Source organism: Lepisma saccharinum, chromosome 8 (genome assembly GCF_977018435.1).
Source record: "Lepisma saccharinum chromosome 8, izLepSacc3.1, whole genome shotgun sequence".
Taxonomy (NCBI): domain Eukaryota; kingdom Metazoa; phylum Arthropoda; class Insecta; order Zygentoma; family Lepismatidae; genus Lepisma; species Lepisma saccharinum.
The window spans coordinates 84,718,672-84,741,892 of NC_139236.1; the positions used below are offsets into that span (position 1 = coordinate 84,718,672).

At 35.8% G+C, this 23,221-nt stretch overlaps 1 protein-coding gene across 2 annotated transcripts in view; it reads right to left on the reverse strand.

Moving 5' to 3' along the window:
* The window catches only part of LOC145991234 (solute carrier organic anion transporter family member 74D-like), a 56,282-nt gene that overhangs the window by 6,532 nt on the left and 26,529 nt on the right, over nucleotides 1-23,221 (reverse strand). For both annotated transcript variants that reach the window (XM_083127194.1, XM_083127196.1), the window contains exons 4-11: nucleotides 20,118-20,339; nucleotides 17,225-17,365; nucleotides 14,588-14,746; nucleotides 8,612-8,776; nucleotides 7,131-7,320; nucleotides 4,390-4,534; nucleotides 1,661-1,911; nucleotides 1,033-1,136 (exon numbers count right to left, since the gene is read on the reverse strand). In XM_083127194.1, coding sequence (XP_082983320.1) covers nucleotides 1,033-1,136; nucleotides 1,661-1,911; nucleotides 4,390-4,534; nucleotides 7,131-7,320; nucleotides 8,612-8,776; nucleotides 14,588-14,746; nucleotides 17,225-17,365; nucleotides 20,118-20,339 — 1,377 coding nt within the window. The remainder of the gene's footprint in view (nucleotides 1-1,032; nucleotides 1,137-1,660; nucleotides 1,912-4,389; nucleotides 4,535-7,130; nucleotides 7,321-8,611; nucleotides 8,777-14,587; nucleotides 14,747-17,224; nucleotides 17,366-20,117; nucleotides 20,340-23,221) is intronic.

A 23,221-nucleotide genomic window follows, 5' to 3' on the forward strand; every position in this document is an offset into this window, starting at 1 on the left:
ATATGTTAATTAAAACATAATTTTATAATTAGGCCTAACCGGTTTTTCAGGAGAGGGTGACGTAATCGCCTTTTGGTGTCCCCTTTTTGAGTAAAAATATCCCTACTTAAAACATCAGGGTTCTGGTTCGCACCACCCATCCATATGATGGTGGCTTTGTTCTCTCCATAATCATGTTGCTCGATCCTCAAACCCCATCAGGGCTTCCTTTTCTTCTTCTTCCTCCCAGAATGCATCTGGAATGAATGCAGCCTTAGCTTCAGGGTGCTCCAAAAGTAATTCTGAGCATACAACACTGAGTGAAACAAAAATATAAGCAGTCCGACAATTTTTGTTCATTCTGTACACAGCAGTCCCTCATGGTATCCTTGCAGTCTAAGGCACAAGCTTTGGGTTCCAGCATGCAGGTTTAAGTCTCCTGGGGGAAGCATAACAACTTTTCTCCTGAGATTTCATCCTGTGTATGGGACCGGTGGCCATCCACCATCTTGAGGAAATTGTGGAGCTACGAATGAGTTGCATAACCCAGCGACCGAAACCTACAATGGCGACTAGTGGTTCATCGTGCTGACCACATGTCACCCCGTAACTGGTTGCATTATCTACCACCTTGGCAGGTGGGAGTGAGGTTGGCAGTCAGTAGGTATGGCCTGGCCCTCATGTGCTGTTGCACCACAGGTGACTTTTTTTTTCTTTCTGCACACAGCTCAATTTAGCATGAGTTGGTGCTTTACAAAATGCCTACAAGGTCATTGCCAGAAATGTTTGTAGGGTTGGTCAGGCTGTTGAATAGCAGAGACATAATACTAAATTGTTACTCTACATTGACTTTTACCTTCAATTTTACCTTTTTAACCCAAGTTACCTTCCCATGTTTAAAAATTGACTCCTCTTGTCTTAACTCCTGAAGAAGCCACATGATGTGGCGAAAGCATGAGTAAAATAAATAAGTATATATACTTAAAAAGGAAATTACTTGCACATCATTATACTTAATTTTCCTTATGTAATTGACTATTGGCAATGACTTACCTATGATTGCTCCATAGATAATGGGGCCAGGAATAAAAGCAAATAAACTTATCATTAACAAACTCAGTCCTTGCGCCATGGACTTATCATGTGTCTCAACACACCTGTAAGTTAAAAGTACAGAATACATTATGTTAGTAACTGTCGATACGGAAAGAAGCTAGGGTTTGAAATTATGAAATGCGACAGACTTTAGTTTGGGACTTATATTGAATTATAATGTAGGCAATTTTGACCACAAATGAATGTGAAGCAACTGATCGTGTTGAGCAGTTTGTGATTTTATAGCAATTGGGATAAACACATGCATATGTTTCATTTTGCAACTAGACAAAACAATCAGCCAAAGCAATATCAAATGACAATTGAAGTTCCAATTAAGATCTTGAAAAAATTATCTCTTACATACACAAACATGTACACTGTACACCAATCTCCGTGGTGGTGTGGTTAGCACAGCATGCTACGATGCCAGGGGACCCAGGTTCAAAACCTGGCCTCAGCATGGTTGTTATTTGCGAATGTACCTTCATCAATTTCATCATATAATCACTCATCCTCATCTTCGCAATTAGCCAAAAGTGGCAGAAAACCGAAGTAAAATAAACAAATCAATCAATCACTGTACCTGTAATTTACTAGTATATTTCCCAGTTTTCCTGTACTGCTCAGAAGATTCATTACTGTTGCTACAGTGAGGAATATAATGAAGCGAGTTGTGCAACCTTCATCGCAGGGGCCACTCATAACATTGCCTAATTCATCCCCCACCATTAAGGTTTCTCCTTGCATGCTACTTGAAGATCCCCACATCGGCCACTGTTTATCAGAAAATGGAGAACTTATGTTTGGAACTACACAGCTGCAGTTGGTGTAAATCTGAAATTTAAAGGTTTACATAAAATTGAAAAAAAAACCAGCTATGTTTGAAGTACGTTTACATGCAGTATTTAAAAATGATTTCATAAAGTTTCAGAATATATGTAAATTTCAGTAACCAAATTAAATACATATTACAGTGTTTCTTCTAATTCAAGACACCTTATTGCTTCAGCTTTTTTTTTTAAAAAAAACAGGAAGGAAAAAGTACTGGTAATACTAGTACTTTATCAGAACAGTACCACATAGTATTACATTTGCATTGTTGTTACGTGGGTCGTTCAATATATAAGTTTCCGTATGCTGTAAAATTTTTTACTTTTAAGATACATTAGAAAACTATACATATATGTGTAGGAGGAACCTTCCTCACTTCTCCACATAATCACCATAGAGATTCAGGCATTTGTCCCACCGTTGCACCAATTTGTCCATACCCTTGGCAAGAAAATCAGGGCTCTGGCTATTGAGCACTATTCTCACATTACGCTTCACTTCTTCATCTGTTTCGAAACGGTTACCTTGCAATTCAGACTTTAACACCGGAAAAAGATGGAAATCACTCGCTAAATTGGGGCTGTATGGAGGGTGGGGCAGCCGTTCCCACCCCAATTCTTCAATTTTGTGTTGTGTTTGCACTGCTGAGTGGGGGCGAGCGTTATCATCAAGAAGAATGACACCAGCTGACAGGAGACCTGGTCGCTTATGTCGAATTCCTTTTTTTCAGTTTATCCAATGTTTGACAATAATGGTCAGCATTAATTGTTCTTCCTGGCTCCAAAAAGTCCATCAGCAGAACACCCTTAGCATCCATGCTTCTGAACTCCTTATGATGCGAGCTCGTGTTTTCCAAACAAGCATTTACTTTTCGCCCTTGAGCGCATGCGCCTTCACGTCTGACAACGAATCGATTGTTGTTCCTTGTAGACGAAGGATGGCGCTATTAACCATGTGCCTCTTTTTAATGGCATTGCTTTATACAATATTATATAGCACAGGGAAACTTATATATTGAACGTCCCTAGTACATTGGTACATTTGCCATTAGCAGTTCTACTGTATGAAACTTTCGTTAAGGGTGATTTTTATGAACACCGGTATATCAGTAAAACAGATTTGATTATTAAAATTGGTAAATACTCCATTCTATATTACAGTAATGCCATGTACACAGTCTATATGGATCCAAGATGTCATCAAATCCAAGGTGCTCTTAAAAAAAAAAAAGTACCTTAGATTCCAAGAAATATGGCATTACAAAACTTTTAGGATTGTTTCTTTTTCCTAATGTACTGCAAAATTATGTAACATTTCAGAAGAACATAAATACAAATAAATGTCTCATGAAGGAAGTATGCATTCAGGAGAGCACAAATAAATAAATGCATATACATGTATCACAAAGGGAGCATTCAGTCTCCCAAAATGTTACATCAAGAAATGCATTAATTTACTTGGAACAACTGGAAATTAGAATAAACAAACTCTACAGTGCAAGTAATACATGTACAATTTGAAATTGTGCAATATATGTGGTAACAATAAGAAAATATCCTATGCATACAAGTTGAAGATGTAATATTAAAGATCTTTAGCATAATGAAATACTATTCACACAAATGATTGCTGGGAATGTGTTAAAAGTCATCAGAAACTTCTCAGTATTGGGAATCATGTATTTGTACACTCCTGTTCAGATAAAGTGGCACATACTACAACTGTCCAACCTTACAAAATGTCACTTTATGTGAACAGGAGTGTACCAGAAAAATTGTGTTTCTCACAAAAAATGGAGAGTGCTTTGCATTTCCCACACTTTGAGCACAATAGGCAAAACAAAGGACTTTTAGGAAAGATAATGAATTCATTCAGAGTATTGACTATGATCTAGTCATCTCACATTTAATTGAATTTATTCTCTAGGACTTGCAGTAATCATACATATTAGTAGTAGTTTTTGTATTCATTACAAAATTTTTCAAATATACAAATTTTCATCATTGTTTTACACTGAAAAAAAGTGTATTTATACTGTTGCTAGGCTGATACCATTTTGAACAAATGCTCCACCAATTTGCACTCATACTAATACTTGTAAATTGTAACAATTTAAAGTAGTTCAAATTATATAAATTTTGGCATATAAAAAGTTCAGTGGAACTACCTCATAGCAATCTACTAGAGTTCTGCTTTAAAATGTTCATAATTTCACATAAGATATCCATTTAATCTCAAAATCCCTCTCTATTTCTCTATTTTGGTGCAAAATCTTCTCTATTTTGGTGCAAAAGTAATGAAAGTTATGCATTTTGCATGGTTTCTAAGATATTTAAGGCTGTGAATGTGTAATGCAGCATTTTTGCAGACTCTGGAAAGTATTGGTGTGTATCAAATTGATACTTTCTGAAACCTGTTATCTTGGTATTGGTATCATCTCATTTTATATTAATTTCTCTTATACATACCGAGCACACTTACCATTGTACCATTAGATTGTAAAGTTGCTGTGCACCCGGCATGGCATGGAGAATAAAATGCTGTAAGTTTGTCCTCTGAACATACAGGCTCGTATCTTGCATTTCCGCAGTTGCAATCACTGTTGCATGTTGCATTAAGAGTAAGCCTGGAGCAAAATAAAATTAAATAAGTAAGAATGTAAAAGTGATGAGAAAACATTTACTTGATTGCGTCACTCTTAGGGAACTCTCAAATCGAGGTGACAAGGCAAAAAGTCATTTGGAAACGAACCATCAAAAATAAATGCAACCTTCCCTACCAAAGTCAGATGACAAGCTGCTTCTGTCGCTTGCGTGTTGTTCAGACTGGGCCATTTTCTCAATAATATGCATCGTGTTGCTTCGGTTTGCTGGTAGTGCATGCCTAGTGATTGCTTTTCTACAGACTGGGTGGGATCTGAGACACGTGTCTCTTTGGTGTGAACCACCTGTGTTGCTTAGCCCTTCGGTTTAAATGACACATGTCATTTGTTGCTTGTCAAGGCATCATTGCAAGTGCACATGCTCTAACTGGACAACTCCAGTGGCAAAATAGGAGTGGAACAGATAAGGAAGTCAGGTTTCATAAAAACAGTCTGCCACTGAAACAACATTGAATTTTCACACAGAATAACATCGCGAGTAAAATACCTTCAAAGGGGAGTTAAAAAGTTGTAAAAGACACCACAAATCAGCTAACCTCATAGAAACAAAATACTCATGTGAAACGTACAGCATTAATTCTTGCACGATTCTACCTACAACCTGCTTTCCCCCTCTCTTGTGCAAATTTGCCTTCTCGAGCTAGTCTTGTCCTCCGTGATCAGACAGTAACTCAACTGGAGCTCTGACATGACCCATCAATAGGGACCAGAGTACAAACATTACATCAAGTCAAAACATTGTCCTTCACATAGGGATGGGCAGATATGAAATTTTGGCCGATACCGATAAAATACCGATATAAAACTTACCGATACTGATAACCGATATTCTACAGATCCGATATAAAATTAGAAATGGTCCTTGATGAACCTGAAATGTTCATAGATCTCCTTAATAAATGTGTATTTCAAGGTGACTGCAGTGCAAAAGGTTGAATATTTAGACATTTACTTTTTTAGAAAGAAGGGCATGAAGATTATTCACAAAAATTACAACAAAATGGCAGAATTTTGCACCAAATTATAAGATATTTATTGATATATCGGATCGGTAAAATAATCGGTAATTATACCGATAAAACGATTCACCGATATGCCTATATCGGCAGATACCGATAGAGTACCGATTGATCAGTCCCATTCCTACCTTCACACTAATTAACTGTAGCCAATAATGTGACGTTCACATTTTTTCAGTTAAAAAGTAATACATTTTAAAAATGAATTCTAAGTACAGAATTCCCAAACAATGTTAGAATTATTTATCTTGTAGTCTAAGGTTGTAAGAAGCATAAAAACGCAGTTTTTTCTTGTGATGTTTCAGGAGAACACATGCATTTATTTTCAGTTTGATTAAAGACACACTTATAACAGTGGTTACAAATGGAGTTTTCCTTTACACAAGTGGAGTAGGCCACCATCTTTAAAATTCATTGTTACTGAAAACCTCAAGAATATCTGTAAAAGGGATGATGATTTTGAATTGTCTCATGATATTTGGGATTTATAATTTTTAAAAATAAATGTGAAAAAAAATCATTTTAAATAATAACAGAGTGCTTGTTTCACAGTAAAGTTGCTACATTCCAACAATATAACATTTACAACATTCATTGTGTAACTGATTTTTATCTTCAATAAAACTAAAAATAAAAGTCTGATGAAGGGACCGTGTGTTCTTCTGAAACGCCACAACAAAAAACTTGTAACATGCGTAGACTACAAGAGAAATAATTCTACAATGCAAGCAATGCGTACATACAAAAAATATGTTAGAATTGTTGAAGAGGTTTTCTCAGGATATCAACCAAGTGATTTTCGGGTATGCTTCTAAGAGCAAATGTCAGTCTCATCTTCAGGGATTGGAGATCTTCATTAGCTGTCAAAAGCTCGCAAGCCTATCTAGAAATCACCTGGTAGATATCCCGAGAAAACCTCTTCATCATTCGCTGCCAGGAAAGTTTCAAGTATTATTTCCATGTTAGAATTATCTATGCACCTTCACTTTATTTTTATCATGAAATTGCCTGCTATATTTTGACAAAGCCCACCTAAATGGTGGAGTGGTTAGCACAGCAGGAGTCGCTCGTGCAAATCCCAGCCTGGGTATGGATGTTCTTCGTGAGTATCCTTTCTTAAATTGCATCATATCATCACTCATCGTCATCATTGCGAGTAACCAGAAATGGGATGCTAAATAACAAAAATCTATTGAAATCGTATTACTTGCATTTCAGGTGCACATCGCTCTACAAATTGCATCTTTACTAGAATAAAGTATTTTTGGTATTTGTATTTTCATAAATTTTTCTTCCCTTCTCTGCTAATTGCAAAGATGAGAATGAGTGATGAAGGGGGAAATTCGTTTACTTTACTTGCTTGACCACTGAGTCAGCTTTAGAATAAAGTGACAGTAAATGTATCTGTTTTACTTTTCAAAGTCTATAAGTGTAATTGAGTTACTTAAAAAATAACTTTCCGATTCTCGCAGTACAGTTCATTGGTTTAAAAACAAGCATGTTTAAAGCACTGTCACATTAAGTCTACTCATCTAACTTACTTCCCGTCAGGCATCATTCCATGCATGTCACCGCCACACTGCAAACAGAGGAATATTACTTCTCCAATAACGTACACAATTCCGACAAACACGTTCCACATCATTACTTTCTTGGCGCTTGGCTTTAATTTTGAAATTATAAGACCAGCAATAAAGAACCCAAATGCCATAGCTGCTACACTCGCAGTACCTGTAAAAATTGTGAAATAGATTACAGCTCTTAGTCATTTTTATCAAATCTACATGGAAAGTGTGCTTACTATCGGATTGAAAATTATAGATACTCGAGTTTGGATTCCAGTTAAAAATTAACCAGTAGACCTACACAAAAACGAGTTGCATCAAAATTTAGCTTTTTCTATAAATAAAAAAACGGGTTATCCAATAGTTATGAAATTTTAGTAGGGTGCAGGCAGAAAGGCTTTAAACACAATTATTAAATTTCAGGTTTTCAAAATTTCTCAATTTTTAATTGGAGTCCAAACTCTAGTATCTATAATTTTTAATCCGATAGTAATATGCATTTTTTTAACCCTGATTTGGTTTAAAAGTGATTCAAAGTAGGTAAGAGTGCATGGGATGGAAATGTTTGATCACTACAGGATATGAGCTCAATTTCCCAATGTTGAGAAATATTCAGGATTTTCCAACACTGGAAATCTCAAATTCTACACATTTTTTTCCTGTTGTGATAGTTTTCACAGTTCTGGAATAAAAGCAACCTTTAAAAAAAAAATCTGATCTTTATACTGCAAAAGACAAAGATTTTTAGTATGTGACCATTTGAATTTTCCTGTCATGAATTGGCCTAATCCCTGGATCAACATTTCAGTATCCCACAAAAATACAAATAAATTAACAAATTATAACTATTTCTAAATGCGTACGGATTTTTTCTTGTATTATACGTTAATATTTCGATAACATTTCTCTAGAAAATGTATACTCAATCTCTTAAAGTGCATGTTTTATAATTTTTCTAACAAAACGCTATCCATGTAAAGATCAGATTTATCTTTACTGGTATTTATATTGTATTAATTAATAACTGACCAGTAATTAGGTATAGGAGTTAATTAAAAATGTGTAAACAGCGACCACCCATTCTCCTGAATGTGCAAAGTAGTCGTACTCTGCCTCAGAAAACATCTTCGTCCAATTGTGTCACGGAAACAACTCTCAAGAATGACACATTTATGCCTAAATTTGATATCATTAATACAAACAGTAGCATACAATGTAAAATTTACTATTACTGCTTAAATCAATTTATATTAATAATTGCTATTTAGTTCAGAACTTGAATGACATATTCACTTCTCCAATATATGTAAATGGGAGAATAAAACATAGCTGAAATGAAATTATAAATACGCCACTGCCCTATTCTTAATGCAAACTTAAATATAGACTTGAATCCTATACACTAGTATGTGTTCATTTTGTTCAGTTGATGAAACCCATGATTGTGATTAACTTACCAATGACTCCACTTGCAATTGCCGCTGACCTCTTGAATTGAATTTCTATATACCGTGGTATGAACGTCATGAAGCCGGATGCACCAAGAACATAAAATACTGATCCTGTGACATTGCACATTAAAATTTTGTTCTTCAGCAACCGTTTAACAGATTCATAAAAGTCTGAAAAAATAAAGGTAACAGTTTAATGAACAGTAGCATTTTGATAAACCATAACTTACACCACATGCCATTATTTCGCTAATTAGCTGAAGTTAAAAAAAGGTCTAGTTTTGGAATGTACTAACTTATTTTACTCAAGCTTTTGTGACATGTGGCTTCTTCAATAAGAATCAGTGTGGCTGCCTGGCTGACAAGGAGCAGATACATCAGAAAACAGGGTGGCAACTCACCGGGAATTTTCATGAATTTTTCTCCGTAGATGTGAAAAATGACAACTTTTATTAATCCAAATCCCATTGAATTTATACATAATTAAAAATGTCATTAAGCAAGTTTTTCACAGTTTTGCTTTTACTTTTATCAAGGAAGGAAAAGATAGCTGCGTGGAAAATAATACAGAATTCTCTCAATCTGTTTACTTTGTTAGTGTTCTTTGCAGAACCATCTGTCTGACAGGTGGAAGTTGATTAGGTAAATTTGAGTTTGAAATTGTTATACAATTAACCATTTTTTGTATATTAGTATACCCCGTAACATTTGTAATTGGTATTTGCAGATGTATTTCAAGTTTGAATATGTGAAATGACAAATGTAAACTCCTCACTTTAAATTATTTTAAATATGTATACCATTTAATTGAATGGAATTTGAATATATTTGAATCACACAGACCCTCTATAATGTTCATTTATTTGTGGTGTGTGAGTGGTGAGAAGCGGTAATTCGTAAGGTTAAAAATAGAGAAAACATCTGCTTGTCCCCTTGAAGAATTTTTGGAAAGTTGGTCTTTCTGCATCCATCCTGTTCATGTGTCCGAACCATTTCATCTGTGCCTGAACTTCACCACCCCCACTGTCTGTCGGATCTCCTCATTCCTTATTACATCCCTTCTAGTCTTCCCCAATATATTCCTTAAAATTTCATCTCCACTGCCTGCATCTTTCTTTTGTCTCTCTGGCATTGTCTAAGTCTCTGCTCCATATGTAATTATTGGCACATAGTATGTGTTATATATTACCTTCTTGCATTTCATAGGACATCCCTGTTCCATATTAATCTTCAAACGCTTTGATATAGTCCACCACCCATTTGTCCTCTTCTGTTTACCTCCTCATCTATTCTTCCACTTCTCAATTATGCTTCCTAGATATTTGAAGCTTTCCACTACCCTCAACTCTTCCATGTCCATCTTCATTCTTGGTTCCTTTCTGGCTCTGTTTCTTGTTATTAGCACCTCATTCCAACTATCAAGCTGTCTCTGTACTACTTCTTCCCTGTTTCCCTATAATACTAAGTCATCAGCGAACAACAGGGCCTTCATCTCTTCCTCTCCTATCTTCTTCCCCACCTCTTCGTTAATTGCATCCATTGCAATTATGAAGAGCAGTGGGGAAAGAGCACTTCCCCGTTTTAGTCCATTACTTATACTGAACCACTCCGTTCTTCCCACTGGTGTCTTCACATAGCTCTGGTTGGCCTTGTATGTTCTCTGCACTCTACACATTATCTCTTCCTCGACTCCTTTCTCTCTTAGAGCCTTATTAATACAAATAATGACTTGTTGCCCTATGTGGTAAAAAAATATACAAAATCTACATCTAAGTAAAATGAGATGAATTTACATGAGTACACAGTATAAAGTGTTCTATAGGAGCAATGAAATAAAGAAAGTTTGAGAGTTATACACATTTAGAAGAAAGGAAAATGTTAGGGTGTGTGGGTTTGGGTATGAGTGTGTATGAAATTAATGTTCGAAGTACATGGATGAACATTTTAAAACGTGTGTGAGGTTGAAGGGGTGGGGGGGGGGGGTGAGGGTAATAATTGAAAATAATATTACTGGAGTTAGAATGTATAGGCATGTGAACGTAGAAGACAACAGAACTGCACTTTGCTGTACTGAGTTTGACCTTCTTTGGGAGTGAATTCCAGGTTACCGCTGCTAGGTACGAGAAGGACTTCTGGCCAAATCTGGTTTTGTTAGGTTTGGGGATTACTAGGTCTCTATGCAAGGACGATCTGGTGTTTCGGGTGCTGAACTCAGAGCGGAGCTTAACCTATGCGATCGAGATGATTTGTTATGTACCTTATTCAGGCAGATGTAATATTTTCTTGAAGTGACTGTGGGTATGTTGTAAATCTTGCGCAATTGTTGGGAATTATTTTCTTGGGGGTGCATGTGAATGGTTCTTAAGCATTTGTTTTGGATTGTTTCAAGTTTCTTCAGATGAGTTAAGTTACCCTCAATAATAAGACTAGCACCATACTCACATACGGGACAAATAATGGAAAGGTAGAAATGTCTACTAAGATTTCTATTGATATATATACAAATTTTTCGAAATATGTAAACATGGTGATAGATTTTACAAATATAGTTATTTATTTGCATGTTAAAATTTAGCTGGGTGTCTATAATGATTCCCAGATACTTTAAATGATTGCTCAAAGGTACTCTGGCATCATTAAGGGTAATTAATATCTACCGTGTTAGCCGGGATTCCCTTACCGGTGTGAAGCACCATAGCCTTCGTCTTTGCAACGTTAAGCTTCAGGTTGTTGATGTTGTACCAATTTAGTACTTTGGGGAATGAGTTTTCCATTTTCTCCTTTACGTCCTGGTACGTTTCTCCAACATGGACGAGAAGGCAGTCATCTGCGTACAGAGTAATCGACAAATCTGAATTTATTAGTGTGATATCGTCAATAAGTAAGTTGAATAATTTTTGGCCAAGTATAGAACCTTGTGGAATGCCTGAGGACACTGACTGCTCGGTGGAAAGTGAACATCCTACTTTCATTGAGATTTTTCTATTTGCAAGAAAACTTTCCATCCAGAGAATTGTTTTGCTATTGAAACCAAATCTGTTCTTTAATTTTTCTATTAGCAACTTGTGATCAATGGTATCGAAGCCTTTGCATATGTCCAGGGAAATTAATCCAACTAGGGAATTGCTTTTTTTGTCCAGTGTCTATTAGTCCCTTTGTCCGATCTCTTGGCACTTCTCTCTCTTGCCACACTGTTTTCAACACACTGTACAGCCACTGCACACCATTCACTCCTGCTCCTAGTATCATTTCCACTGGCACTTCATCTACTTCTGGTGCTCTACCTCTCTTCATTATCTTCAGTGCTTCCTCCACTTCTTTCCATGTGAGATTAATTTTTTCCTTCCTGTTTTCTTTTTCTTTCACTTCTTCATGTTCATTTCCTTTTTTCACGTTCAGCAATTTCTCGAAATTATTTCTCCACGTTCTCCTTATTTCTTCATCCTCTTCTACGACATTTCCCCTTTCATCCCTTAGCTCACAGCTGTCTCATCTTTCTCTTCTCCTTTCTCTCACTAATCCATGAAATACTTCCTTGTTCCCATCTACATCTTCCAGCACTTTAACCCATTCTTCCATCCACTTTCTTCTTTCCTCCTTTACTTTGCATCTTTCTTCTTTTACACGTACTCTTTTCGTGCATTTTGTGATTTAACTTTAAACCACTTTCTAAATGCATCATTTTTGTTTTTCACTGCCTATCTAGTTCTTTCATTCCACCATGGTGCTTCTTTCTTCTTTTCTTGCTTGTCCGTCCACATATCTTTTCAGCTGCCTCTACTAATTCTGTTTTAAATCTTATTCATTCTGTTCCTACTCCTTTGGGTCATCTCTTGGCACTTTCTTTGCATTATTTCTTTATTTCTCTTTCATCATCTTATCCTTCAATTTCCACACACTTATCCTTCTTTCTTGTTTCTTCCTTCTATCTTTTATTTTCCATCTCCTCACATCTACTAGTAGCCTGTGGATATTTTACAGTAAAAACCCCCCAAAAAAACATGGGACATTTTTAAAATATTTCTCCCCGGTAACACACAAAAATATTGCACAGTCTGATTACACCACCTGCAGGTATAGTAACCAAAGACTCTATTGTACAATTTTAAGAAATTTTGAGACTGGTTGTTTTTGAGAAAATTATTTCTCAAAAAAAGGTCATAATAGATATTTTCGTTTTTTTTTTTTTTTACAAAGGATTTTCTACATAACGTTACAAGTTAGTGCAGAATTGGCATTGCTAATAGTTAGTCCAGCTTTCATATTCTGTTATCCCAGCAAAACTAAAGGCCTGTGGTTCTTCACTTTAAAAAAAAAAATGTAATTCTTGTATTTGATTTTTGATTTTATAGTTAAAGGGGGATTCATTAATATGTTCCTTAATAAGGTTTTGGAAGTGCTTTGAACAAGCTTTGAAATCAAGAAAACCTTAAGTGTCTACTATTTTTGTTTTTTATTTATTGTAGAGATATGGAGATTACGAATATGAGAAAACCTCGTCAAGAGAATATTTATGATTGTTTATTTCCTGGAATTGTCCGACCAGCGGGCGATCCCAAGAATGCACTAACTTTGTAACTTCCGTGAAAACAATGACTGAAAGGCAAACGCGTGGATCTAAACAAGATCTAGCATGTTCGAAAGGTTTAACAACCTTTCGAAGCCTAAGATTATAAAAGGGAGCTCACTCCCCAAACTCACTCTCATTTGGATTACTTTTATCATCGAACGCTCATTTGACTCTCATTGGATTTTGACTCTCATTCAACGCTCATTCTGGAACATGAGTCTCTGATTACACTTTACTCACACTTTACTCTACAACACATTACAACTACAGAACTACTACGACGGAACACGAAGTTACGGGTGCCTAGCATGCAGCGAGTTGTGCGGGATCGCTCAGATCAGTGAGCCAAGGGTCGCAGGATAGAACCTTGGCACCAGTCACAATTCGGTCTGCAAGAAGCATCTGGACAAGAACATCACTCACCTACCGGGTATGAACAAGCGTAAATAACCTTTAAATTCAACTTTCCATATCTCTTCCCTCTTAATCGGAGCAGGTTCAGCTAACAGGTACAATTAAGCTCTACCTAAAATGTATAATTGAAACATCCCTGTGACCTCAGATCCCAGGTAAGACGGGATTACAACATTATAGTGGCTTGAAAATTGCATTATTTTCTTTGCGTAAAAATTTTAGACAAAAGTGTCTTCCTTTGTGAGTTTGTAACACTGTAATAAATCGACAGAAATGGAAAATATTTTAATTTTGAACATGTGTCATGCAGTTCTTTAACGTATATTTTTTTTTTCAGGAACTTCCCATTAGAGGACTTAGGTTTGGAGAAGTGCATGAGACTGGCATTTGAGCAGTGTCTGTGAATGAGCGCTGATTTTTTAATTCTAAGGTGACACACATGTTACTTACCTGTATGATTTGAGATGAAGTGACCAAGCGTTCGTTTGAGCATTGTTGTATTTTAGAAACGTTACATTTTATTTGTTTTGGAGCGATACCACTTCGAACTGGCAGCAGTACTACTCCTGATGTTTGTACCAATTTCAACCCATGCTAATACTTGGAAGTTGTAGCTGTTTAAAATTGTTAAGAATATTTATAAATTTTAAGATATGAGTTTTCCATTGGAATTTATTATAGCAGTCTACCAGAATTTTGTTTTACTGCTTTAAAATATTCATAATTACACATGAGACAATCATTCCATCACAAAAATAATTTTGCTTGTTTTTTATGAGCATATTGATATAATTCATATACCTTAGTTTCTTCATTTTTCAAAGATGTGCAAAACCAATTGCTGTCACCTGGTCAAATACACTAATATTCTAGGAACATTTACAATTTTCTTGTGGTTATGAGTATCAGCAAAATATTTATTGTTCTCTCTCTCTCCATCTGGCTACAGTGTGTGAGAACACACCTGTATAATATCAAGTAATCATGAAGGAACTTACCTTTGATGTCGGAAGTAGTTTGATTTGTATTGCCTTCAATTGGGTCCATGAAAGGTTGGGCTTGCTCTTTGACAACAATGCGCTTTTTGGGTAAAGAATGGGGAAACATTGCCACCAGCATGGCTAATGTTAACATCAGCATTCCAAGGATAATCCAACCTAGAAATAAAAATGGAAAATTTGTAAGAGAACTTCACAGTTTATTGTTTAAAGATTGGGTTGATCATAAACTTATATGTTATCGAAAATTCAAAATCACCTCTGCCAAGTACCTTTTTTACTGAACCAATATTCTCCTCCAAAGCAAATTTGGAATCTCCAAAAATTAGCTTTATCCTCACATATATTTAAGCAAGTTGCAGTTACACTCACTGTACTAACTAACTAACTCTCTAGCCTTCATAAATCCGAAGGTTTATGGCTGCAGCAACACGAGCCTTCCATCTGTCCCTATCCTGGGCAAGATCAATCCAATCTGACTTCCTTTAGGTCCATCTCAATTTTATCCCTTCATTTTCGTCTTGGCCTTCCTACAGGTCTTTTACCATCAGGTTTCCCAACAAGAATCCTGTAAACTCTTCTTTCCTCTCACTGTATTACTGTTAATTTTTCTGGTGTCATTATACATTTTATGACATGTTTTATTCATTGACTGGATATAAAAGCGAAAGCTGCATGTCCTTGAAAGTTCATTCACTAGTGTGAACGAACTTCTTAAATTTCAGCAATTTAAATGTGATGAATGAGCTGATGAATTCCAAAAGATGCTTTCTCCAACTGCTTCAAAAACCTCCTGGTAGTGGGGTGTGACAAGTGAGGGAGACTATTTTAAAGAGGCAAGAACCATAAAGGATCTTTTAGGCAGAAGTGACAAGCTACAAACAACATGTGACGTGGAGGTTTCACATCAAAGTGATCAGCAACACAGGCCCCTTCCAGTGTGTACAAAAGATGGAGCATGCACAACCAACAGACCGAGGCAAGATAATGCATCCTATTGAGAGGACAACCCAGACTGAGCAATATGTAATCATCAAGTGACATATACAACTTGTCATTGTACAAAAGGTGCATTTATTTCTGAAAGTTCATTTGCAAGTAACAAATGTAGCTTGTCATTTTTCACTTCAGTCTGAGAACTTCTTTGATTTATAATTTCATTATTTTACAGGGATCATCCAGAAAATAAGTTCCGTTTGCCAATTAAAATAACACTAAAGTTAATAAGATATAGCAGAACAAGAACCTTTGTTGCACACTGAAGGTCATACCTGGACTAATTTTCAACATTGTTCAGAGACTTATCATAACGAGACCACCATATTTTGTATTCCCTTATCATAGAACAATGCCACCTGTGATGATAACCAAGGGGTAGCAGCATGTTGGACTGCAGTGTGGAAAACGTACTGAAAGTGCCGACAAGGTGAATCGTCTTTTCTCTGTAATATCTTTCACTGCACGGGCCAAGTCATCGGCCACCACAGATGATCGCCCACTGCGTTCCTCATCGTGCACATTGTTCTTCACTTTGTTAAACTGTTGCACCCATCTCCGTACCATTGAGGAACTTGTGATCTGTTCCCTATACACCTCACCAATCTGATGGTGGATTTCAGCTGCCGATACGTTACGTGCATTCAGATGTTGGATCACAGACTGCACTTCACATGCAGCAGGCATCTCGATTTTCTTGAACATTATCACAACCCAATGCAAAGCGTCTGCATTACTCTCCTTCAACTGACGTCTGTGCCTTGCCAATGAGTCAAACAACTCATGCACATCCTCGCGATTGCAGCGCTCCTGCAGCACAAAGTCACTTTCTGGCTGTACTATATACACACTGTGTATTCCCTAGTGACATACCGGACTTTTCTAACAAATGCTGGATGTAAAAGTAGAGCCTGATTAGAACTAAACTGTATTTCTTAACATTTTTTACTAATTCACAGTATAGAAAGTATAAAAAACTTACGTGAGTGAGTATAATAGTCGTAACACTCCTTGCAGATGACGTTTCGCGAAGCTACGCTTCGCTTCTTCAGGTATTTCTTTTCAGTATATAAAATACTTAGTCATATATGTAAAAATAAATCCAGGATTAGGTATAAAAGGGTATTGGGATATAGAATTTGAAATTATGTGAAGTTAAAAGTGCCATGTAGGCTAAAAGATAATTCTAAAAGAACGGTGTACCCATACTACCTCATTGGAGGGGATGTAACATATGTACGCTACAGTAGTCATTCATTCTGTATGCTAGTATGGGTACACCGTTCTTTTATAATTATCGACTACAAGGAGTGTTACGACTATTATACTCACTCACGTAATTTTTTTATACTTTTTATACTGTGAATATATTTAGTGAGTAAACGCACAAATTTTCAAAATGTACATTTTTACTAATTGTTTACTTTTATGGTTGTGTATTTTTTTAGTAATGCTTGTTTTTAAAATCACAAAAATAATTCAATACAAGTCAACATTTCAACTTTCGTGCTCATGACACCATTGCTGCACAGTTTATCTGTATATTAGTTCATAATAACAATTTCCTCTTAACACAAAAAGTTCCATGTGCAATACAGTTAATACATAATGCGTATGCATAGTGTATGTATGTAGACTTACCTAACCACCATGCTCCCAGCCATCTTGGATCTGTGTAATCAATCATAGGTGTGAGCGTCGGATCAATGTAGAGCCTTAGGCAAAAGTAGGCAAACTGAAATCCAAGTGCAGGCCCAAACATTCTCAGCGCTAAAGTCAGACCTGGAATTGAGTGAAACGTAAATGGAAACCATTGATACATGTTAGATTTATAATCACAGATCTCATTAAAGTATTTATGTTCAGTATTCAAAATTAGTGGTTGCAAAATGAAACTGTTTTTTTACATTGGTGTCTACCTGAATGTATAAAATTGCAATTCTTTGTGAGTTTTCCAGTTAATTGGACAAGGTATAATTAATTCCCTGTACATTTCTTTGGTCAGTCAGTTTTGTTCTCTGTAGCTTAGATGGTTTTAAGTGGTTGTTCCTGATTTATATAATTTGTGTGCATAAAGAAGGTTTTAGCCTTATTTAAATAACCTGTAACTTTACAGTAAGCTATCATCTTTCGCACTTATTCTTCAATCACTATAACACTTATCCCATCACTTTTTCAGTCATTGTGGCTTCCCTGGTGGTGCAGTGGTAGTATCGTCACCTTGTAATCAAGGGGTCCCAGCTTCGATTCCCGGTAGAGGCACATAGTGGTTCAGATCCCACTTTAAACTGTAGGTCCAGTTCCAATTAGCCTTACTGTGTGAAGTGGACTTAAAACAACATATCAACCATTGTCAGTCCCCCTGAAACTTGCTGCATAAAAGTCTTTGGGCTGCTGTATCGGCCACAGTTGCACCTCGTGTTCAACATCTTCATTATTCGCGAAAAGTTTGAATCCTCATCCCCATCTTTGTAATTAACCAAAAGTGACAAAAAATAAAATAAAATAAACCAAATGAATAAGTCAATGAATTAATACAGTAATCGTTTTTGATGTACACATTGAGAGATACATTTTTATTTCAGTACTGTTCCCCTCCTAACAACTTTCCAACATGCTTTATCAAAGGTTGCCCCTCCCCCCCAAGTCCTGGCTATGCCTCTGAAGGTAGTGCTACTCTTATCATGCCTCCAGATAATCAGTGCTAACAGAATGTTGCAGTACATGTATAGAAGAGGCATAACACCCTCAGGCAATTTTTTTGGCTAGGATAGTCGCGACCATGTATACTTTTTCATGTGTTCAATTAAACCTTTTATTCATGATTGACCAATGGCAATTTCAATATCTAGGGACGTATTTCTATTAATAAGCTTAATGTACAAACTTTAGGCAGCTGTTGAACTTGGTACCTTTGACTGTGATTTTTACATCCACACATGTCATGATGAACCTTAGACTTCCGTGTGCTTTGACTCTTTAAATGACGTAATATTCATATTAATATGAGAAAATAAAAGAGAGAAATAATTCATTAGTCATGCATTAAGATCAGCTACACACTGTTGGCTGCATGCCATTTTTTTTGTTTGTTTACAATATGTATTTCCCATTAATTTTTATGACCTTGTGCACTCTTTGATGTATCTACCCATTCAATAGATATTGGAGCCTAATTTATATTAGTCTTGTTTTGAATTAGTAACATCATGCTCTTTAGCAGAAAAAAAATGCCTGACCGTGTTGTAATGAATTGACAAATATTGAAAACATCCCAACGGTATAGCCCTGTTTATAGGTTACATATCCACACACGAAAGTGATATTAAAGATTTCTCAGAATCTTCAATTAGACAGGAAGTACTAGAACTAAATTACTCAGGAATTATTGTATTTTAGTAATAGTATTATTGGCCTCCCTGATGGCATAGTGGTAACGTCATCACCTTGTAATCAAGGGTTCCCGGGTTCGATACCCAGTGGAGACACATGACACAGTGGTTCGGATCCCGCTTTAAACTGTAAGTCCATTCCCAATTAGTCTTTCTGTGCATAAAGTGGACTTAAAGTAACAATTCAATCAGTAATAGTATTATTAATCAAGAAAGCTATTTTATAGTTTAATACAGTTTTGTCAATAGTTTGTTGATTAACTCCAAAATATACCAACAACGTGATCAATAATTTATTGAAACAAAGGTCTTCAAAGGTGAATTAAATAATGTAATTATATAAATGAAAGAAATATTAAATCTGGTTTCCTGCTGACCTATACTTTCCAGACAACCTGGAAACACCCAGGAAGTTGACGTGTTTCTAAAAATGTTATCGAAAAGTCGGGGAAATTAAATAGGGTTGTTGCACTTGCAGTGAACATAAAATTTTCATGTATTTCTAAATCTTAATTTGATACAACAAGCATTCAGAAGTTAAAAACAGACACTTTAAAATATTGAGTTTCAACTTGAGTCATTGCTTTCATATTTTAACTAAAGTATATGCTGTTAACCAAATTAAAATACATGGTGTCCGAATTGAAACACACTAATGGCAACTGTCTGTAACTCCACATTTTTTGATGTATCCAAATGAATTATACATGAATGAATATACATAGTCATAAAGTTTTTGTGAGCAAGGTAGTAATTAGTACATTTAGTACATCTCTACATGCACGAGTTGCATGGAGGATGTCCAGTGTATTCAACCAAAGTGACAACTATGAAACAGCTTCGTGAAAGGATTACAGTTGCCATTAGGACAGTCACACCACACATGCTACAGGCAACTTGGCAGAAAAACAAGTATCAGCTGGAGATCCTCCCTGTGACTCATGAGGCGTATGTAGAAATGTACTAATTACTACTTTGCTGACATAAACTATATGACTATGCATAAAAAATAGTACACCCACATGAACCATGGCTATTAACCACACCAATGAAAATATTTCCAAAGAGATCTGACAAGAATAAAAATCTCTTTATCGTCTAGTATTAGTAAAATTTGAACGTATCTGAATTCCTTGACATACCTAGCAGTTGCGGCGTATTTGTTTTCTTTGTATTGTCATCCATGTATGTTTGACCCAAACAGTAATAAAGACTGGTCCCAATTCCAAGCACAAATTGTGATATGAAGATGAGGAGGAGTGGAGTCGTTGAGTTGTCATCAAGATCACATGGTTTTTTAGGCACTGTGATTGTGCTTCCGTTCCCAACGTTTACATTACATATTGATGTCAATTCTGGAACTACTGCAAGACAAGTAGGAAGATTCTACATATGTTTCATGACATTAATTATGAACAGTACATGAATTTAATGTTTTAATACATTATATGTTGTTTTCTGATTCTTGAAATTCTAGAAATACCAAACATAATACTTTATTGTTAAAAAAACAACTAAATATAGAACTACACTGTTTATTACCTTATAGTTTGCCACATACAGGAAATGTACTACATAGAAAATTAAGCAAGAAAATGCAGGCTCGGATAGGACTCGAAGTCAGGTCTTTGGCTTACTGTGCCATTGCTCTACCAACTGAGCTGCTAATTCTTATTAATTATACAGGACTTTTTACACCAGAAATTACATGTGAATTCCACCCATAATTTTGTCGCTGCCTTGAAAATTTTGAGTCTGCATGGCATTGTAGTAAGCAGTTCATAAACATTCATAGGTCATAACTAAGTCCCATGAGTTTATGATATAACATTTTTTTTTTATTTGGCATCAGATCGAATACTGGGGTGAGATCTTTACATATCGAAAATCAGCCAAAATAGACTAACTTGATAAGGCATATTTTGACAGATTTTACCTATTTTGCATTTTTACAACATATTTCTTCAATTTTCTCACGATAAGACATATTTCTGAATAATTTCTTAATTGTCTTGCATATAATCGGTTATTTTATAATTTCTTCTTCGTGCCTTTAGTACAACAGATAGTGTATATTATTGATGGCAGATCAAGAAAACGGCAGAATAAGGAAATTACGAACAAAGAAATTAAAAGCAAATGCCGTCTTACCAACTAGCACAGAATAATAACAGTCCCCCCTTTTTTTATCCTGCTGACAATTGATACCCATGTGAACGTTATTGAGGAAAAATGTTCTCTGTCATTGTTGTGCGGGCATGACAAAATGGTTGGCCCAACGTAAAAACATACTGTTGGCCAACAGTAATTTTGGCCGTGATTCCTACGTTGACCCAACGCATGGTTTTTACATTGTGCCAACGTGTGATTTTTACGTTGGCCAATGTGTAATTTTTATGTTGTCCAACATGTGATTTTTACATTGGCCAATGTATGGTTTTACGTTGGCCCAACATACTGAAAACTAAAGAATGGATAGGTTTGTGTTCTGATAGTAGTTCATGGCGTAGTGCTATGCACAGGGGAGCACTTTTTTTTTTGTGTTCTGATATAGACATAATTTATTGTGAGGCCAAATGTAAACAAGAGTACAAATTATTTATGAAAATAAATAATAAAATACACAGCACTTTCTCAGTCACATAGTATCATTCTTTTCAAGGCACTGTACCTTCAAGTGGTAGCACAAAAACTTCGTAGAATTTACTTAACTTTCCACCTTTCGTGGAATTTAGTCTGCACATAACATTGTGTAATCACCTTCATAAGAATACCTGTAAGAATGTTCTTGTTCTACTACAGCTAAAAAGACAATCAATAAGCAATTTCATCCATGGAAGCTGACAAAGGACTGGTGAGTGACTGCAAGTTAATAATAGCTTCTACTTTCATTAAAAATATATTAGATTTCCAGTATGTGTTGTGACTGAAATATTCGAAGAGAAACACTATTACACGTCATTTACTTTACACTAGAATTTCCATCATACTCCTGAAAGTTATCTTAGCACGAAAAAGTTGTTTTTAAAACTGATTTTGACTCGCTTTTCCATGGTTGGGCAAATGTTGGGAACCACTGTTGGCCCAACATAAGACCATCATCAATTTGCCAACCTTTCCCATGTAAAAACTGACATTGGCCCAACGGTTGTGATTACCTTGGTTGTCGTTTGTCAGGCACGTATCAATGTAGCGGTGTGAGTGAATAGAATGCCTCCTGTAAAGGAATCTGTTGCTGTGAGACTGAGGGGCTATGTTACAGACTTTGGGAGTGATGTGTTCTCTACAGACAACATGATTCTGTTTTGCAAGTTGTGTGAAAGCAAGGTAAGATATTCGAAGAGATCTTCAGTATTTCAGCAGTTAGATATAGCGAAACATCAAAATCTTCCTAAAAGAGTTGTGTTTCTGTATTGATTGCCCAGATTTACCAGAGCTGTAGCAAGCTGCCAATCATCCTTAAGTTTCCACAATGGTGTAAATCTGACATAATAGAAAATGAAACTTAGGATAATTGCAGTGAACCTCATGATATTTTCAGTATTTTTCAACTACATTCTTCAGTTAAAGGGATTCTGACTTAATTTTATACCCCACCTACACCCTACTTGATCTTCCCTGGAAGATACTGACTTCCCATGTAAGGAGAAATTCGAAAGTACTGTTGTGCAAATTTTTGGCTTTACTGATAAATTTTCTGACATATTTTTAATTTTTCGTGATATATTTTTCAATTTTTATGACACAATTACATCCTTATTTTGCAGTTTTATATGACTATAAAGTTCCGGGCCCTGGTTATAACTGTTTATCACCGATGGAAAAGAAAACTTCTAAACAAAGACATTTGTACACTTCATACACTTTTGTCTATTTGTGAGTAAATAAAATGAAGACTTGATATCACTTGCTTTTAAAATGCCTTTTGCTATTGACAAGCAGCTCAAGGAACATGTCAGGTGTTGCAGATATTGTCTTATGTAATGAACATAATGATAAATCATATCAGTGTATTATTGAAGTCATTATTGTAAATCCTAATGCAAGGCATGAGGTAAATTTTATTACTCTCTTTTTTTAAAAAAAAAGTTTGGAATCTTTATGCCATGCCAGCAGATGCACCCCCCTCCCCCTATGCAACAGTGACCTTGAAAAGTCCAAATTTTCTCCTCGAAGTCCAGGAATTATTCAAATTTTTGTTGCCTTTAGAGTAAATACCCAATCAATGTTCTGTATATATTTATTT